The following is a 19475-nucleotide window of genomic DNA, read 5'->3' on the forward strand; positions in this document are numbered from 1 at the left end:
TCTCTCCAAAACAGGATTAAAACATCTATCAGAAACCGCCTAGCTAAGGAAAAGGTGACGAGGCTGATGCGCATATCGAGCCTTGGGCCGGGGTTGAAAGACTTCAACTTTTCGCAAGCAGCGGAGCACTTCCATGCCATGAAGTTGCGCCGAAAGTAGCCTGCAAGTATTGCAATTATCGAATTTATTATTTTTTACCCGTTTACCATTTTTGCCGAGAATGGCTTTTATGTTTTTTTGCTTAGGCTAATTTAATAAATGGCATTTATTGAAGCAACTTAGTTTGCGTCGTTTGTCGTTTAAATGTGGACTTTGTGATTATTTAATTATTAGTGAATAACGTCCAGAAGATATCCCAAATGTCCGTTATTCTGGAATAGTGTCGGACATTTGTCCGCCCAAGAAAAAGTCTAGCGTGAACCCTCTTAGTACCACCCCAGCTGACCCTCTGGACCCACAGTCAGTATCCTCCCCTCCCAGCCCGTAATCCAAGTCAAAAAACAAATCAGAATAATCCCTTCATCTCAAACTGACTCACTCCCGACCGGTTCAGAGCGGGATTGTGATTACAAACCCGTATCGTTCGTGTTGAACACGCCCGGGCCTGTCCAACACGAGGGGAACACAGCCGGCATGCTGCCTTATCAGGCCGCGTCAGTGGGCCGGCGCTGGGTGATGAATGAGGGTGATATCTCTGATCGCAACAAGATGGATATGTTCTGGAGTGCTGGATGATTCCTGTGACCCTCGCTGAATACTGATGAAGACTGGTTCTGTTTTTGCAGAGCAGGACAACGTCCTCTCTTCACGGTCACATTATAATCTGATCGTCTGGAGGTAACGAGACATGATGGTATTTCATCTGTAGTGTGAAACAAATTCATTCTGAACCAAATATCTTTTAGGAAATATATTATAATGGAAACTAGAAAATGCATTTCCTGAAGAAAATGCAGTGAGTGCTGTAGTACAAAGTGAGGTTAATTTTTATTTTTTTTAAAGCCATAGATTAACACAAAGAAACGTTAAATGGCTTAAATCAAATTTAAGAATTTGAACAAAAGTTCAAAAGTCTAAATGGAGTAAACAATGGCTGTGTCCCAATTCATAGGACGCATCCTTCATAGACCGCGAAGGACACCCCGAAGGCCGAAGAAATGGGACGGTCTAGCCAGAGCCCGTCTACGAAGAGCCTGGGCACTCCCTGTACGCCCCATTGTACCGATTTTTGGTTGTAGTTCCATGAGACATCCACTGGGGGTGATCGCGGGCGAGTCCAGATTGAATGGGAGTCTATGGGGCTAAACGGCTAATTATGCCTCTTTCACCTGCTTGTCGTTGAAATATCGCAAATTTTATTGTAGATTCCGCAAGTTCAATATAGATTATGGTTCAAATGAGTGAGTACTTATGTCCTTTCGATTTCTTACAGTTAGGGCCGTTGTTGGCCATACACGCTAGCATTCTGCTAATGAATGCTGATTGGTCAGGGACGGACTTGTGACTGATTACGACCAGAGACCCCTCTTGACGGCATCTGAAGCTGAAGAGCAATCAAACGTGTTAACTCAATTTTTGCGTACTGTATTTATATTTTCCTGCATGCCCTTTTATTTTTTAGATAGTATGTATGGTGAAAGTACATGGGCATAAATGGAATTTCTTCCATTTCTTGTGTTCAATGTTCAATGTGTTATATACATGGTAGGTACGGTATGACCACCTTAAATAATAGTCAATATCCCGCTCAATATCATTTAATCTATCATTGTCTATTTTTTGAAAATAAAGATAGTTTAAAAAAGAAATGCCTCGTAAATGTGCAATGATAAACTGCACTTACAGTGGAAACGGATTGTCCGTCTTTTCGTTTCCCAAGGACAGAAAAAGGTAACGTTCTTGCTTGCTCCTGTATGAATGGTCCTAGGCTACCTGAGGTTTCACCTGGTAAGGAAAGTTGCGCTGGAGCCCGGGTAATATCGCACATGGCTTATTCAAGTTGCGCGCTAGACATTCTCTAAAGTGTCGAGACTCAAGCACTTAACTCACCTGAACCGATTGTTCCATACAAATGGTTAGTTAACGATTTAACAACTTCAACATCTGCTATTACAGTCGTTATTTTTTTGTAGGACTTGGGCTAATGACCTTGCACAGAGGGAAAACCATCTACACCACTTGTCATTGATTTCTATGCATTCACTGATCTTTATAGATGGGTTTGTTTTAAGCCATTGAATATAATTGCTCTGCCATACAACACATTATAAGCTACACATGTTTGTTAAATGAGAAATATGGTCTGGGTCACATTGAAACAGTAACAGTTGTATAACAGTAATTATACAAACATTATACCAACATTGCAACAGGCAAGTTTATTCAAACATCACAGTAACAAGAACACAATAAGAACCGTAACTAATAAAAAAAAGAGAAATGATTTAACAACACTGAACATACTGAACAGAGGGGAAAGGACAGAGGAAGAAGTCCGTTGTCACAGCATCAAGGTCCGACTGTAGAGATCAAGAAAGGAAGAGGCATGAGGAGAACAACAGAACACTGCTCTCAAGCAGATTGTTTACCGATGTAAACTAAATTGATGCAGTCTTAAAATTATGATTCTAATCCAGGTTTCTATTTTAGGAGAAAGAAATGGCTCATAATCGTTACTAAAAAAAAAAGCTTTATCATCGGCACTAGTGAGGATTAGAAAAAACACTCTCTGTAAGTAACATACGTAAAACATTCGCGCATTTCTTTTTTTTACATTAGCTCACTAAAACTCTAACTAGGGTATTAAGCAAAAAAAAGCCTTACCTCCAACAGCTGGTGTTATCGTTGCGGGAAAAGGGAAGTGCTTTAGAAACTGCCGTAAAGCAGTACCTCTGACAGTATTACAGTGTGTGACGTCATCGCATGTTTTTAACGCCTTTTTAGAACAGATACGTGACCTTAAAAAATGCAATATTCAGCTGAGTTTATTATCTTAGCCCCACCCTTTGATAGCAACTTTCAAATTACTTGACAAAAAATTACATCGTGAGAAAAGTGGATTCTGAGGATAAAACCCCGTTGGCTCCCATTCATTCTGGACTCGCCTACGAGCGCCCCGCGTGGTCAAAGATTATTACTGCAACCAGTCCAGAAAACCGGAACTAACCCGCGAGTGCCAGTTCTCCTCATATTAGACACTGATGCAGCCTTCGAATGATGCGTCCTAGGAATTGGGACACAGCCATGTTTCTGCCGGCGACCCGCCGCCCACTCTCGCGGGAGTCTCGGGTCTCGCGAAGTAACGAATTGCTTTACGGCACAGACCCCCAAACACGGAACAGGTGTTGCGTCGAGATCGGTTTCCCCGTCGAGATGTGTTTCCCCTAGTCCCCGCCCCCGTCCGAAATTACCCGAAGAGCGAAGGAAGCGCGCGTACACAAAAAGCTCGCCCACGAGCTGCTGTGCTCGTACCACAGAGGCACTTTGGAGAGAGCTAAGGTTCAAAACTGACTTTCTTTAGCGAGTTTTATCTGAAGATGTTGTATTGTAGATTTCTATCAATAAAAAATATTTTTGTGAGAGACTTTTCATTTTGAATGTTATGGACTTTTGGAAGGAAGTGTGCTCATTCATAATACTGTCAGATACTGTTCCCCCTCTGTTCCATAGGAAAGGAGGCTCACACATCTTTGAAATTCATACTGCTGACTTATTTCCCCACAACAGATAAGTGCTGTGATTTTCAGGCTGATATCACTAAATTTGACCATTTAGAACAGGGGGAACGCATCCTGACAGCTTGGAATATTACTGTCAGATACCGTTCCCCCTCTGTTCCATAGGAAAGGATGTTCCATAGGAAAGGAGGCTCAGACAAGTAATAAAGACTTTAATAACTAACTTTTTAGAACAAACTTATTATTCAAATCCAATCAACACAAAATTAAATGGCAACATTTGCAATATTTAACACATCAACAAAAACATCAAAATAATTAAAAAAATGAAAAATAAACTGTCAATAGAAAATGTCTTATTTTATATATATCCATGAACTTCCTTTCCTTTCCTTTAGCATGCTGCACATAAAAATGTGTCCTCTGTCTTTGGCCTTCCAACGCATGCATGGTGAAACCACCGTCCGCAGGCATCACAGGATATCTGTAGTGCAAAAACATTTTAACACTGCATGAAATATTTAAAGAAAACTGCCAAAGACAAATTAATGTTGGCAAAATGTGCAAAATAAAAAAAAAATGTTTGCTGCCCATGATGGAATGTTTTTGGAAATATCTTCTTAATGGCAGGTGAAATACTGGCACTTGCATGAGTAAATGAGTAAAATAGATGCAAACACAGGACCACATTCTATGCATAAAATACCCATGTCAGCTCTGCCTCTCCACTGTCATCTGCTTTTTCCTCTCCACAGTTGAAGCAGAGGTTTGTCAGATCATCTGTCACAAAAAAAGATAAAGTATTTGAAAGAGGGCAACATTTGTGAGGACAAGATGATTTCTTTTGAGTCCCCGGCAATTGTATTTTTTGTAATTTTCAGAGATAATAACCTGAGTAGTCAAAGATGTTTTCATTTACAACTTGTTGGGGATGGGGTTTAATATATAACTTACCAGATTCCCGAAGAAGAGTTGTGGCAATCTGCCGACGCAACTCTGCCACATCTTTTTGGCCAACAGGGAATTGTAGCTCTTCACCGTTCAAGATTTTCTCCATGAACTGATATTAAAAAACAAGTTATCATTTACCTACACATACAAATCTAAATATATAGTTTATCTGAGAAGCACCACTTTATATCTGCACATCATGGAGTAGAAAGGGCAATTTTTTTTCATACCTTGATGGCAAAAACCCCACAAGAGGTGCTGTCTGGTTGGTGTGGATGAGGCACTGTGTCGCATTTCCATCTGGACACATTTATCCCTTTCTTCCTCATGAATGCTCTAAAAACCAAAAATATGTTTGAATATAGTAACTTGATTTATTGACTTAAACTTCATTCAAGCATCACATTATATTTGCTATAAGATGTCAAGTGCTAGAGGAGCACAAGAAAATAATATTACCAATTCCTCAGTCATCAAAATAGAAGAAATAGAAGAATGTTGTTCCAGGTAAAAACAACTATTGTCCTTCCCCAACAACCAGATTTTTCAAAGAAAAGAATTACACTAATCTTGTGTAATATTCATCTATAATGTTGCAAGCGAGGACAACTTGGCATTGTACATGTTTGACATACATCTGCATTTAGTCCTTTAGTCGTATCATGTCTGCAATTGCTCTCCTGCCCACCCACCAGCAGTACTATGCTATTCTTCTGGCTGATATTCACGAGATACTTCACATACATGCTACATCTATAGTAATATGTGACAAGTGGGTCATGTTAAATCTGAAGCCATAATTAAAGTGTACCTTGTTACATCCTGGCCCTTTTTCAGCTTGGCAGCAGTTTCTCCAAGTGAATCCAACAGGAGTGTCTTTTTTTCAGATGGATATATTACCTGTATGCAACATAAAGACCTAAGATTATTGTACATACGATACGTTTGTCCACTATATTGACATTTAAAAAAACGCTGCTGGGCATGGTCTTCAAAAATACAAAAGAGCTCTACTGTATGTGGTATTAAACAAGAACTACTTTGGTATCAAGGTGCAAGATGAAGAGTTTACAGAGCTGAACATAAGTCTAAAAGAATACATCACATGATCTGTTACTGTATGTTATACTGTATGTAACGTGTCAATATGTGCTCAATAGCTGAAAAGTCTAAACGTACAACCAGGAACCAGTGATGGGGTTCATGCACAGCACCAAACAGCACTTCATAATGTGCGGGATTCCACTGAAAAAGTTACAATACAAAAGCTTTGACTTGCAAGACATCAACATCAAATTACTGTTACCAGAATATGTGACAAGGCAGTCCGCAACTAACCCTGAATCGTGGAATATTTCCGTTCCATAATGAGGTAATTCCAAATGTATCAATATGAAGCGCCTTCCCCTTTATTGTGGCATTGTGTCGACGCGCCAGCATGGCCAAGTAAGCATTTATGACCTAGTAAAATTGATTTGCAATTGTTAACATTGCTTAAAATTAACAGTTAAAATTATTTTAGTCAGACATAATCCACATATTAATTAACAGTAATAGGAATTACTTTTCAAATGTATTTTGGTAATTATATTTCCCAAAAAATATATTTTACCTCACTTTCAAGCTCCAATCCAGGTGCTGTTCGGCCAATGTCCCAGTAAAACACCTTGTACAAGGGGAAACCGATCTCGACACAACACCAGCTCGATATAAACACAAGTAGGCTACCTAGTGCCGCTTTTCCACCGCACATGTAGCTCGACTCGACACGGTAGCAGCACGGTAGCAGCACGGGTCCTTTTCCACCGCAAATAGTACCTCCTGGACGTGGGCGGGGTCGGCTGCGCGAAAGGGCCGTGACGTATTTTTGTACGCGACGCAAACAACACCTACGCAACCCACATTTTTTCTTTTGCTGTATATAGGTCTTGTATATAGTTATTGCATGTTTGTCTGTGTGTCTGTGTGCAAGCTGTATAAAGTTCAGTCTTTTGCTGTATATAATTATTTTTGGTTTGTGTGTATGTGAATGCTGTATATAGTTATTTGCATCTTTGTATGAGATTTTATGAGATATGGCCTCATTTGCATATTTAAACATTGAAATACCAAAAACATGCAATACATTTTTTTCCTCATCTTAACATAATAAATCAACTAAGAAAGTTTCATGGTGATATCTATTTATTTATTTATTTTTTTACCCTATTCACCTGTGGTGTCTCGCCTTAATTAGCTTATTATGCTAACTATGCAAATTGCCCTAAGTGCAACTTTTAGGAACCAAGTTAAATTGGTCATCTATAGGCCATTCATTTGGCCTATAGATGACATTTCTGCAATAAATCTTTAGGGTACTCAACATTTCTGGGTTCAAGAAATTACGACTAGATATAGATTTGTTAAATGGTTTGAACGAAGATAAACGGTTGAAAATTGACTTAGTTACGTCTTGAACAGTTGAAGTACCAGGCTCTGCCGTCCTCCAATTGACTCCCATGTTAAAAAAAAAAGATTGTATTTTAAAAGTAGAATAGGCTATCTTAAAAAGTATAGAATATTTAAAAAATCAGAAAAGAAGCAAGCGATTCCAAGCTACTCTGAACATTTTAATTTGAATGGTGTCTCTAGGAGATAGGTCCCAAAGTTTGTAGAGAATAGAGGAAAGAAAGTAAGAAGTAAACTTATGAAGAACAATAGTTAAGCGCTGCATGCAGCACTTACCTAATTATGATGGAAATATATAGCAGGAAATTAGTTTTCCTTGCATGCGTATGTGTTTGAATAAAGTATAGCCTTCTAGTGCATTACATCCCAGAGGTGGATAACCGCTCAAAAGCAGATGTACTTGGGGAAGTCCAGCAGGGGTTGATGATTCAGTAAATCATCTGCATTGAGCTGGTGAACCAACCTTTATTTATCATTAAAGAAACTCCCAGTTTAGAATTTTTTATAAAGGGCAGATCTGCCAAGTTCTGCAGGGACCCGCGGTGGTTTCTGATAACTCTACTACGGGCCAACAGCCTTTCCCTAACAATCCAGCGGCTGTGTTTGCCTCTGAGTCACTCAAAGGCAAACAGCTTCTGCTGTAAACAGATCCATTCCGGGGGTTCTTGTCGCTACTTGGATCGTAAAACTAATAGTGGACCGTGACGCTACCGGCGTGTTTATGCTCATAACGTCGGTGCGCGAGGGGGGTCTGGACCTAGAAAGAGCCCCAAGCCCGGCCATTGAACAATGGCTTCTCGAGATTATATTTAGGAAAGCGAATTGAATTTACAGACATGGTCACATCACATGCCTATAAAATTCAAATTACACAGTTAGGAATTCCCTCAGCTAGGCTTCTTGCTGATGCTCGCTTCTTAGAAGTAGGTCTGTGTCTAAAACAAAATAAGACTTTTATCCACTAAATAGCGCCTTAAAGGTAATTCCTGTTCAATATTGATCTTTATTTTACAAAGATATCAATAAATGCCATTTGATGATTAATCAAACTGCACCTAAATAATGGAACTATTGGGTTTGCTTCAACCAGCCTCACCATATCGACAATGAACTCAATTAGTTAATTGTCGATATGGTGAGGCTGTTGAAGCAGCCTCCATTTGCCCGAGTCAGACGGATTGGACTCAGGCTGGGTGAGGAAGCACCCCTGTGGTGCATTGACCAATCGATTCACACAGGTTAAACCAGCCATCATCACACACATAGCAGCGTACTATATGGCGTGGAGGAGGAGGATTGCTACAGTATAGTGATGCATTTACGGAAGCACATTTGAACAAAATATATATTTAAATGTTTAATAACCCAGCATGGTTGAACAATGCATGTTTATAAAAATATATGTGCAAATGTATATATTCAAGATACACTTTACATCACCTAACCTCTACTCAGTATTAAACATTGACATAAATCTGTTCAGGCTGCCACAACACTCAATGCAGATCCATGGAAACAAAATAATCATCTGTTGAGTTTATGAAATATGACACAGAGCGGAGGGTTGCAGAATCGTTCTGAACAACTTATTTTAGATATAATTGTTAATATAGCCAATATCAGGACAAACTGAAGTGTCTTAATAGTTTACATGCCCAATCTTTTTGTATGAACCGAGAACCAACTCCCCCCACTAGATTCGTTTTGGCGATTCTTGTTTGGGAAAAGAGCGAACTGTTGATAGGACAGATGGACTCTATAATGTCTATAATGTTAATAACTATTATGTCCTCTACTGGAATATTTTGGATGATAAGAACCTGTCTCCATCAATACATCTGTGCACAATTGCTTGCTTAAATATAAAGTCTGATTGCATTTTATATTACTATAAATAAATAAATAAATAAATCACATTAATATCAGATTTTTCCATTGATTAGTTTAAGAGACATTTAATTTCGTAGATTTGTTTCAGACAGACCGACCACAGAACATGATATCCGCGATGATGAATTAGTTTGACCTTTAATATCCCCCCCCCCCCCCCCTTTTGCTTCCTATTCTCAATATCTCATTGAGAGATTTATTTCAGATAAATCGTTCATATTATCCCATGTCCAGTCTTCAGAAAGCTGTCCTATTTCAACAAGTTTTTTTGTTTTGTTAGCGTTGTCAAACAAAAATCACTGCGGTGCGCTTCTATCTAAACCTTCAATAACCTTTTAAAGGCAACAAAGTTATGGGAATGACCGAATCAAAGCGAATCAAGCTATTGCGACTCTAGCCATAATCTGCGTGCATGGCGATGCGCCTCAGGCACAAGAAACACAGTTTATTGTGTTTATATCGGTCTATATATAAATATATATTTTACAGCTCTTCAATTTGAGAGACGACTTCTCGCTCCCATCAGCAACCAGGGCTAACGTCACCGCAGGGTGGGGGGGGGTCAGACGCTGACGAGGGGGCAGACGGTCCATGTTGAGCGCGACGCAGCGCGCTTAAACTGTTCACGGAGACGCAAAGGATACGTCATGGTCTGACTCAGCACGGCAATGATGATCCCAGTTTTGGTCACCATCAGTTCACCATCAGGCATAAATGATTTGGATTGCTTTTGAATTTGGAGTAAAATTTTCAAGAGAGGAATCAAAAAAGAGGAAATCTGTTTCTCCATATTTGACTTAAAAGAGGTTCAACTCAAACAACATTGGCTGTGTCCATAGCTTAACAAGTCGCTGGTGTCCCTCTGAGGCTGTCGAAGCGTCCTGTCCCCCCGTCCCGTCCCGTCCCGTCCCGTCCCGTCCCGTCCCGTCCCGTCCCGTCCCGTCCTGTCCCGTCCCGTCCCGACAGCACAGATCCACAGCTGCACCAGGCGTGCCTCTCAGTACCCCGCCGGGTAGCCTCCCTTCCTGGGGTCGGACTCGGCACAGAGGCGGTCCCCCTGCCGCACCACCGCCTGCACCACCGAGTCGGGGACGGGCTGCAGCTCCGTCACGTGGTTCTTCAGGGTCAGCCCCTCCAGGACGCTCTGGGGAGACAGCATCACCCCCATCATCTTCAACATCACCATCATCACCCTCATCCCCATTAACATTTACATTAACATGTGAATATAAGACCACATTGTTATTAGTTATCGGTTATTTTTGTAGTTATGTGTTAGTTGAACCGCCCTTCAGTCTTCAGCCTCACTGTATGTTTGTTATTCACACACTAATGAGGTGAGTAGAGCCATGCCAACGAAAGGAGTTGGCCTGAGACACACCTCCTCGAAGCCCTGCTCCACCACCGTTATGTTGGGGTTGAGCTGGTTGTGGACTCTGGGTTCTGTGACGGCTCTCTTCAGGTCGTAGTTGAAGAACAGCGAATTCAGGATCACCTGTGAACAGGAAAAAATAATATAAAATGTGTGTGTGTGTGTGCGCGTGTGTGTGCGTGTCTGCGTGCATGCATGCATGTGGGTACATGCATGTGTGTGTGTGTGTGTGTGTGTGTGTGTGTGTGTGTGTGTGTGTGTGTGTGTGTGTGTGTGTGTGTGTGTGTGTGTGTGTGTGTGTGTGTGTGTGTGTTTGTGTCTGGGTGGGTGTGTGTGTGCATGCTCACTAAGGCAGTGGCTGTGGTGATCTTTGTTCCCCCGGAAGCTCCAACCACCATTTTAACTTTGTTGTCTTTATCGAAGATGATGGATGGACACATGGAGGAGAGCGGCCTCTTGCCTGGATGAGAGCATTAACCAGCATTGTAGGGTGGACAGTTCTATCAATTAAATCATCCTTTGATCTGCTTTGATAAAGTACATTATGAGCAATAAATGTGTCCCTTTCACTCACTGAAGATATAGTATCCCTGCCATCCCCTTCCTCCCCCCCCCCTCCCTCGCTCCCTCCCTCCCTCCCTGCCATCCCCCCCTCCCTCCCTCCCTCCCTCCCTCCCTCCCTCCCTCCCTCCCTGCCATCCCCCCCCTCCCTCCCTCCCTCCCTGCCATCCCCTCCCTCCCCCCTCCCTCCCTCCCTCGCTCCCTGCCATGCCCTCCCTCTCCACTCCCTCCCTCCCTGCCCTTCCCTCCCCCCTCCCTAGCATCCCCTCCCTCCCTCCCTGCCATCCCCTTTCGCTCTCCCTCCCCCCTCCGTCCCTCCCCCCTCCCTCCCTGCCATCCCCTCCCTCCCTGCAATCCCTTCCCTCCCTCCTTCCCCCTCTCTCCCTCCCTACCTCCCTCCCTGCCATCCCCTCCCTCCCTCCCTCCCTCCCTCCCTCCCTCCCTCCCTATCTCTCCCTCCCTCCCTCCCTCCCTCCCTCCATACAGCAGGGCATCCTGAAGCGTTGCAGTCAAGCGGTCTGTTTCTAGGGTCCCGACCTGGTCGAATGAAATTGCTTGGTGATGGGGGGACACCAAAGCCGTTGGTTATGTGCGGGGAGCCAAAGTCATCCATCTCGTCGTTGAAGATAATCCCGGTGGTCTTGGACATGACCTTTGAACCAAAGCTGAGGAATGGGGGAAAGCGGAGAAGATGATGCATGAAATGAATAACATAACGGTAGTAGCAGATCCCTTCCATTTTAGCGAAAGTCCTCGGCAACTTTCCAGAACACGATTTCCCATTGAATGGAAATGCGCGGTTGACTGATGAGTCTGCGTGCATTCGAGCCGTCAAACTGTCTTACTAGAAGTTAATGGTGCTGGTGACCGCCACCGCGCTGCCGTCCTCAGCGATGACGGACAGATGGGCCGTCCCGTGGTTGTCGGGGACGAAGTACTCTGGGTCGTAGTAGCTGTCGGGGTGCGTGGTGTCGTCTGTGATCCGGCTCCTGATGCCATCGCCAAAGTAGTCCGACGTCATGTTGTGGATCAGCTGAGGAGAACGTAGCACAGGTTTACATCCCGGAGCCAGGGGGGTACGGAGCCCCTCGGTTCCACGGGTCCCGTTGTGACAGCAGCTCCCTGATGCGCCTCTGTGCTCACCGTACTGGTGGGATGTTACAATACCTGCAAAGAGTTGTACACAGCAGCAGTAACAACCTGCTGTTACATGCAATAGGTGGCCAAGCCCTTAAGGTACACTTGTAAGGACCACAAGTGTAACTCATCATGACGCCACTGCAGACTGGCAGATTGCCGCTGAGTCATCGTGTACAAATGGTAGTTAGGCGTTTGTCGGTCCAGACGAATCCTTCGAAAAAGGTCTGCTTGTTGGGGACACAAACACTTTCTCCGCAATATCTTATCAAATATAAACCAAAGATAAACTGGTTCAAATCCAAGTCATCGGATTTACTCAGCTGACCCAAGAGTGCCCTTAAGCAAGGCATTTTAGTGCAAGATTTGTATTAAGATTGAGGTCTCATTGTTGTACCATTCAGCACCAGGTGTCTAACCACAGGAACGAGTTCAAGTTTTCTCAGTTCCATTCACATCTTAGCCAAAGCACTTACATCTGTGATGTTCAGGTAGCGCGGGTCGCCCAGTTTGCTCCTCTTGGCGTAAGCGAAGCGAAATGCTTCAATGATGCGGTGGTAGGTCAGGGTCTTCTTCTCCGCCGTCGAGACGCTCCTCCCCGTGAAGTTATACCCTGTAACATACAGGAGACAGATCCTGTTGACACCAGATGGGTTCTCTCTCTTTCATAACTCACTAAAGGCGCTGTCAGCGCACAACTATGACTGTGAATAGGGTGGAATCACAAGAACCAGAAGAAAACAAAGGCAGGGCAGCTTCAGAGCATATCTTGAAACATCATGGATAACATTTCCTGGGGACACCTAAAATAGAAGTACATTGATTAACCATCAATCAGCATTAGTTAATGCAGTGATAGGCATTCTTATATAGCATTGGCAGACGTGAAGAGTTATGGGTTTTACTCTGGTTGCATTGGTCCACCATCTCCAATCCTCCAAGTCGGTTGGGGTAAACCCTAACCCATACCGTATTAGAACACCATTACCTTTATCAACATGAACACCAGTAGTTAACATGAACACCATTACTTTAGTAAATATGCACACTAGTTGTTAACATGAATACCATTACCTTAGTTAACATGCACACTAGTAGTTAACATGAATACCATTAGTAAATGATGACTAGACCGTGAGTTAGTTGTTAATTAGCTGTTAGTTAATGATTACTGATTACCTCTCAGTCATCTCATTCTCCCCTCTCAGTCATCTCATTCACCTTAGCTCCCAGTGTCTTTCCACTGGCCCCTCCTTCTCCTCACCTACCTGCCTGCCACTCTCTGCTCATCAGTCCAACTCTCTTCACCTGTTACGCCCTTCTGCCTCTCAGTTCACTAAGGCCGTTTCTCAATTCCTAGCACGCGTACTACGGACTCGATGACTTGCAAGTACGTACTTGGCAAGTCCGTACTTCAAGCACAGACTTGCGAGCACGCGAGTACGTACCTGCAATTGGAACAGCAGCGGACTCGAAGACGTCACCACCTCTGCTCGTCCGTTAACTGTGCTACGGCCTCATTTAGGCCTATACTACTGAACAATATAAACAAATGATATAAAACAAAATCCCAGCCTCTATCATTTTCAAATAGTATGTAAATATTCTGAATGAATAAAAATTGAAAAGATATGCGTGTCCTGTCATGTGTATAAGCTATACACACAGACTTTATATATATATATATTTATATATTATCTTATATTATTATTATTATTATATTATATATTATATAAATATATATATAAGTTAAGAGTAACTTAAGCTACAAATATATGACTTGATTTGACAGGTTGGAGAATTCAATGATAGCCTAATAAAAACGTTAAAAATAATAAATACCGATATTCCTGAAACAATATAATAATATAATAGCTTACAATTAATAGCTTATAGATAATAGCTTACAGTTGTGCGTCTTCTCCATATTGTCCGCCATCGTACTGCTGCGAGTGCGAAATGCATCCTGGGATTTATAGCGGTTGCAAGTACACACGAGCCACCTCCGATGCATGCTCGGTGAAACGGCGAGATCGAGCACGCATCAAGAACACTTCCGGGTTTTACGACAGTACTCGCTTGATGCGTACTTCGAATTGGAACAGTGCTCGGGCAACGACTGATGACGTTTCACGAGTCCACGAGCACACGAGCACGCACAAGTACGCGAATTGAGAAACGGCCTAAGTTCCAGATTGTCCTATGTCATCCATACTAGTCTCTCCACCGTTTTCCGGACTGATTCCCCGGCATCGACCCTGCCTGTCCCCGACCTGCCGGCCCTGTCTCTGTCCCGGTGATCGACCCTGCCTTCTGCCTCCGACAATGGATTCTACCTGTGCCCTGCCTGATATCTTGGAACTGTCCATTAGCAACGACTGTCTGCCTGCCTTCGTGTGCTGCATTTGGGTCCTCTTCCGACCCGTTGCAAATTGTTCTTTATAATGGTAAAAGCTGAGGCTTAGTGACACAAGAGGAAAGTGACATGTAAGGGAACACTATTGCGGAGGAACAGTGATGACACATCTAGGGTCCCTGTAGGGCTGCTGCTGAGAGGCCCAGGGCCAGGGCCAGGGCCTGAGGCTCACCATCTAGGATGTTGAGGATGAGGGCCAGCACGGGACCGCTGGAGGGGGCGTCTGGGACCTGCATGGTGTAGTCCCCCACGTTGAGCTTCTGGGGACTCTCATTCAGCACAGGCCGGTACTGCAACAAGTCCTCCAACGTGATGATGCCGCCTGAAAACACACACACACAGGCATGAACACATGCACACACACACACACGGGCATGAACACACACACACACACACACACACACACACACACACACACACACACACACACACACACACACACACACACACACACACACACACACACACAGACAGGTACACACACACACACACAACACACACACACACACACACACACACACACACACACACACACACACACACACACACACACACACAGACAGGTACACACACACACACACACACACACACACACACACACACACACACACACACACACACACACACACACACACACACACACACACACACACACACACACACACACACAGGTACACACACACACTCAAGTAAATTAAAAGTCAAGGTCAAATATTTCCTCACTATCCATAATATAATATAATAACATAATGTCTAAATCCATCTGGTATACAGAAATTTCATCAGGAGTGAAAATTAAGTTCCTGATGGCTCAGGTCCTGATTCGTTCGGACAGTAGTGAGCGTCTGTGCAGCAGGTACCTGCTTGCTGGACATCGTCCACGATGCTGCGGGCCAGGGAGCCGCTGTAGAAGACGTCGGCCCCCCCGTCCGCGATCCGCTCGTACGTGTCCGCCAGTTTGGGGAAGCGAAGAATGTCGTTTTCTTTCAGGATGTTTCTCTCAGAGTCACAAAACACGTCGCTGGAACAGGAACACAAGGACAGCAGAGGAGAACGTCCTGTGAGATGTCTAACTTTGTGTTTACTTAACACCAGAACTAATTCTGCAGGAATCAACCGAAATATAGTGTGTATATTTAGATCATACGGTTAAAACAATTTTGTGAACATCAAGAGACAAAAATGCTAAACATCCTTGAAAGGACTCCCATGTCCAAAATCCTACGCGTCAGGAAAACCTCCACTACTTTCACAGCACAGACTGGCCAAAGTCGGGTGTCTTATTTCCCTCTGAACGCTCACCACAGGGTGCCGTCTTGCTGAATGGACTCTTTGCTCTTGAAGATGGCGTGTGCCAGGGCCTTTCCGACGGGGAAGCCGTCGCGGGCCAGGGCTATGCTGGGCTGGAACAGCTCCCTCCAGGGCAGCCTGCCATGTCTCTTGTGTGCCATCTCGTAGCCGCGGATCTCCCCCGGAATGGCGATGGACAATCCGCCTGTGGTGCAGAAAGAGCGAACCCATTGGCGACGTCCCATGAAACCCCCGCCCCCTCTCTATTATGCAACCGTATGTCGCCCCCGCGTTCCGGTGTAAGCCCGGGTAACAGTGTCCTGAGGGTTGAACCGAGGCGATGCAGAAGGGTTTCGACTGAGTTCCTCTGTCTTTAAGAGGAGGATACAAGCCAAGGTGGGACGGTAGGGCATACACGACACAACACGTGTCTGTGCTCATCATCCCTGACTCATCCTGCTGATGCCGATGTGTGCGCTCACCTGGGTTACAGAGGCGGTGGCAAAATGACAGTAGAGGCAGCTCATTCTCATAGCCAACGAGCTGCCCGCCTCCTGCGGTGGCTCCGGTCTGGTTTTAACCGGTTGGATGTGCTGCTCCTACCTTTATGAGAGAGCTGGGTGTCATTGCCGAACATATCTTCAGTGGCCTTCATCGGTGCTGTCTCTCTGGCGTCGATGGTCTCGGTTTTACCTGTGGAGGGAGGACAGTGAGAGAGGGTGGTCCCGTCGTGATGACACGGGACGGGGGCCCCAGACCCCAACAGCGGACGTGGACGGGGCTCACCGGTGGAGGCGTTGTGTATGACGAAGAACAGCCCCCCGCCGATGCCCATGCTGTGGGCGTTCAGGAGCCCCACGCAGAGCAGGGAGGCGATGGCCGCGTCCACCGCCGAGCCGTTCCTCTTCAGGATGTCTCTGGGAAACCAACAGACAGGTCACGGCCACGCCCGTGAGCTTCTCTCACGGAGCACCACGAGCATGTGGTGATTTAGACGCGGGCGCGCGTCCTCGACACGTGACCACACAGAACCAGGAGGTTATTATGGTCAATTGACTGCATTCATAAAGTGGCCACTCAAAGCGCTTTTTACAATATTGCCTTACAACCACCTATGCATACACACAGATTCACAGACACATTCACACACCGACGGCGAAGTCCACCATGCAAGGCAACAGCCAGCGCGTCAAGAGCAGCTAGGGTGAGGTATCTTTCTCAGGAGCACCTAAATACTAGGAGCAGCCAGGGATCGACCTGGCAACCTTCCATTTATCCGCCAATCCGCTCTACCTCCTGAGCCACATGCCGCCCTGTTATGTTGGCATCTGAACCACATCAAACAGCTTAGAACAACAACAACAAAATTTTCAGGTACAGAAAGACTAGGATGCATACACACACACACTAACACACACACACACACACACACACACACACACACACACACACACACACACACACACACACACACACACACACACACACACACACAAATACATACAAATAATAAATTCACACACACACCCGGACAAACACATTAGCAATGAAATATTTCACCGGGGGGAATCGAAAAGCTGCAGGCTACATACCTCCCCACTTCTGAGCACGTGCCAGCGTCGGCCGCCACGGCGGCCTTGGAGTAGAAGTGGTCGTTGGGAGCGCTGCGCTCCCTCTTCCCCATCCCCAGAAGCAGGCCCAGGAGCAGGCCCGCCGCCATCACAAGCACCGCCAGCAGCCCGGCCACCAGGGACTTCCTGACCATTCTTCTTCCCGACAGCATCCAGCAACACAACCAACGGAGAGCGTTAGACCAGTGAGGAGGCAAACGTTCGAGCCACCGAAAGCACCTCCACAGCAGTGACAGCAGGACAACGGGCCTCTCTGCTCCAAACGTCTTTACCTTATAATCATTGGGGGGAGAGTCATCGTCCCTTATTTAGCTGTTGTCATCAGAGTCCTCACAGGGAACCCGCACAATTGCGCAAACGGGGCGAGGCCAGGACAGAATGAGACAGTAGTAATTCCGACGAGCGGTGATTAATGCCGTTTTGTGTACCCGGTGTGTCATCTGTGATTTAACTGGAAGATCGTAGCCTGTAATCCAACCGCATGAGCATGGAGGATAATGAGTTAAATGTAAAATATGTACATCCAAGCTAGACTCTAAAAGTAAATTAGGAAGTGGGAAAATCACTTAACAAATCTAGTGCACGCCTTTATGTAATAGTAGAGCCGTGTATATTTCAGAACTTTCCTCACTCTATCTTTTCCAAACAAATTAATTTTTTTACAAGACACAATAGAAAAACACAGTCAGTTATTCTGAAGCAAATGGTTGGTTTCTTCACCGCCCAAAATCTCTGAAATCCTGCATCTTAGCCCGCCGCAGAGCTGACAGGCTGGCCGTGGGGGTGAGCGAGAGCTGTTTACACATGCAGACATCCTTCAGACCCCAGTCGGCCCCCCTGATTGGCTCTGCCTGAAGCTCTGCTCTGCAATAGCATTGTCACATCCTACTTGGCCTTCTCCTCCAGCCCCAAATGAAAGGTCTGGGACTTCTGAGACTGTACCTGGCAGTGACACCGGCAGCACTGGGACCGGTTCTTCACAGTGCTGCAATCTTCACCGGCAAACACGCATTCACTCCTACAGTCATTCTGGCTGTGTTTGTGTGTATGTGTGTGTGTGTGTGTGTGTGTGTGTGTGTGTGTGTGTGTGTGTGTGTGTGTGTGTGTGTGTGTGTGTGTGTGTGTGTGTGTGTGTGTGTGTGTGTGTGTGTTCATGCCTGTGTGTGTGTGTGTTTTCAGGCATGTTAACTACTGGTGTTCATGTTAACTTTCACTCATTACTCCAAATGACTCAACATTTCTGTCTAAATGATGGATGTAGAAAGAAATGTCTGATGATGGATAGTGAGGAAATATTTGACCTTGACTTTGAATTTGTGTGTGTGTGTGTGTGTGTGTGTGTGTGTGTGTGTGTGTGTGTGTGTGTGTGTGTGTGTGTGTGTGTGTGTGTGTGTGTGTGTGTGTGTGTGTGTGTGCGTGTGTGTGTGTGTGTGTGTATGCTTGTGTGTGTGTATTTGTGTGTGTGTGTGTGTGAATGCCTGTGTGTGTGTGTGTGTGTACCTGAGTATGTGTACCTGTGTGTGTGTGTGTGTGTGTGTGTGTGTGTGTGTGTGTGTGTGTGTGTGTGTGTGTGTGTGTGTGTGTGTGTGTGTGTGTGTGTGTGTGTGTGTTCATCACGTTGACTTGTTGCAGTACCAGCCTGTATTGAATGAGAGTCCCCAGAAGCTCAACTTGGGGGACTACACCATGCAGGTCCACGACCCCCCCTCCAATGGCCCCGGGCTGGCCTTCATCCTCAACATTTAAATTTAGGGCATTTAACCAACGCTTTTATCCAAAGCGACTTACAATGACTACATTCGTCAGAAGAAAGCAAACCAACAATTACTCGCTGTCTGTACATTATGTAAGCTAACCCTTACAATTGTTAGGTTAACCCATTCCCCGTACACAACAAAGATAGCTAGGATAAGATGCTACACAATGCTAAGTACTATTTTTAAGTGCAAGGACGTACAACATACAAAAAGTGCCTAAGAGGGGTTTGGGGGGAGGCTATGCAAAGTCTGAACTGTGAACAAGTGAGTCTTCAGTCTTTTAGGTAATCTGGTGAGAGACTCTGCGGTCCTGACATTGGCAGGGAGCTCGTTCCACCACTGCGT

The 19475-nt window shown here is 44.9% G+C and overlaps 1 protein-coding gene and 1 long non-coding RNA gene across 2 annotated transcripts; both read right to left on the reverse strand.

Moving 5' to 3' along the window:
* Nucleotides 1-3877: 3877 nt before the first annotated feature.
* LOC132460051 (uncharacterized) lies at nucleotides 3878-5727 on the reverse strand. Its single transcript, XR_009526334.1, has 5 exons — nucleotides 5440-5727; nucleotides 4859-4964; nucleotides 4632-4737; nucleotides 4384-4457; nucleotides 3878-4161 (listed from the first exon to the last, which is right to left on the reverse strand). It is a non-coding gene; the product is annotated as an uncharacterized LOC132460051 (long non-coding RNA).
* Nucleotides 5728-9900: 4173 nt separating this feature from the next.
* ggt1a (gamma-glutamyltransferase 1a) lies at nucleotides 9901-17862 on the reverse strand. The gene is made up of 12 exons (XM_060055059.1): nucleotides 17335-17862; nucleotides 16529-16659; nucleotides 16346-16435; nucleotides 15755-15947; nucleotides 15313-15473; nucleotides 14625-14774; nucleotides 12513-12649; nucleotides 11745-11932; nucleotides 11437-11564; nucleotides 10686-10798; nucleotides 10348-10461; nucleotides 9901-10110 (listed from the first exon to the last, which is right to left on the reverse strand). The coding sequence occupies exons 1-12, from the start codon at nucleotides 17523-17525 to the stop codon at nucleotides 9964-9966; spliced, it is 1743 nt and encodes a 580-aa protein (XP_059911042.1). The 5' UTR covers nucleotides 17526-17862; the 3' UTR covers nucleotides 9901-9963.
* Between the last annotated feature and the right edge of the window lie 1613 nt (nucleotides 17863-19475).

Source organism: Gadus macrocephalus, chromosome 6 (assembly GCF_031168955.1).
Source record: "Gadus macrocephalus chromosome 6, ASM3116895v1".
Lineage (NCBI taxonomy): Eukaryota > Metazoa > Chordata > Actinopteri > Gadiformes > Gadidae > Gadus > Gadus macrocephalus.

What these genes read in the sequence shown, in the direction of transcription:
- ggt1a (XM_060055059.1), bottom strand. Translation starts at nt 17,525, where the DNA reads ATGCTGTCGGGAAGAAGAATGGTCAGGAAGTCCCTGGTGGCCGGGCTG. An exon ending in GGACGATGTCCAGCAAGCAG is followed by an intron (nt 14,775 to 15,312) that starts GTACCTGCTGCA and finishes GTGTGTTTTCAG; the next exon opens with GCGGCATCATCACGTTGGAG. An exon ending in GCTACCTGAACATCACAGAT is followed by an intron (nt 11,933 to 12,512) that starts GTAAGTGCTTTG and finishes CGTTCTCCTCAG; the next exon opens with CTGATCCACAACATGACGTC.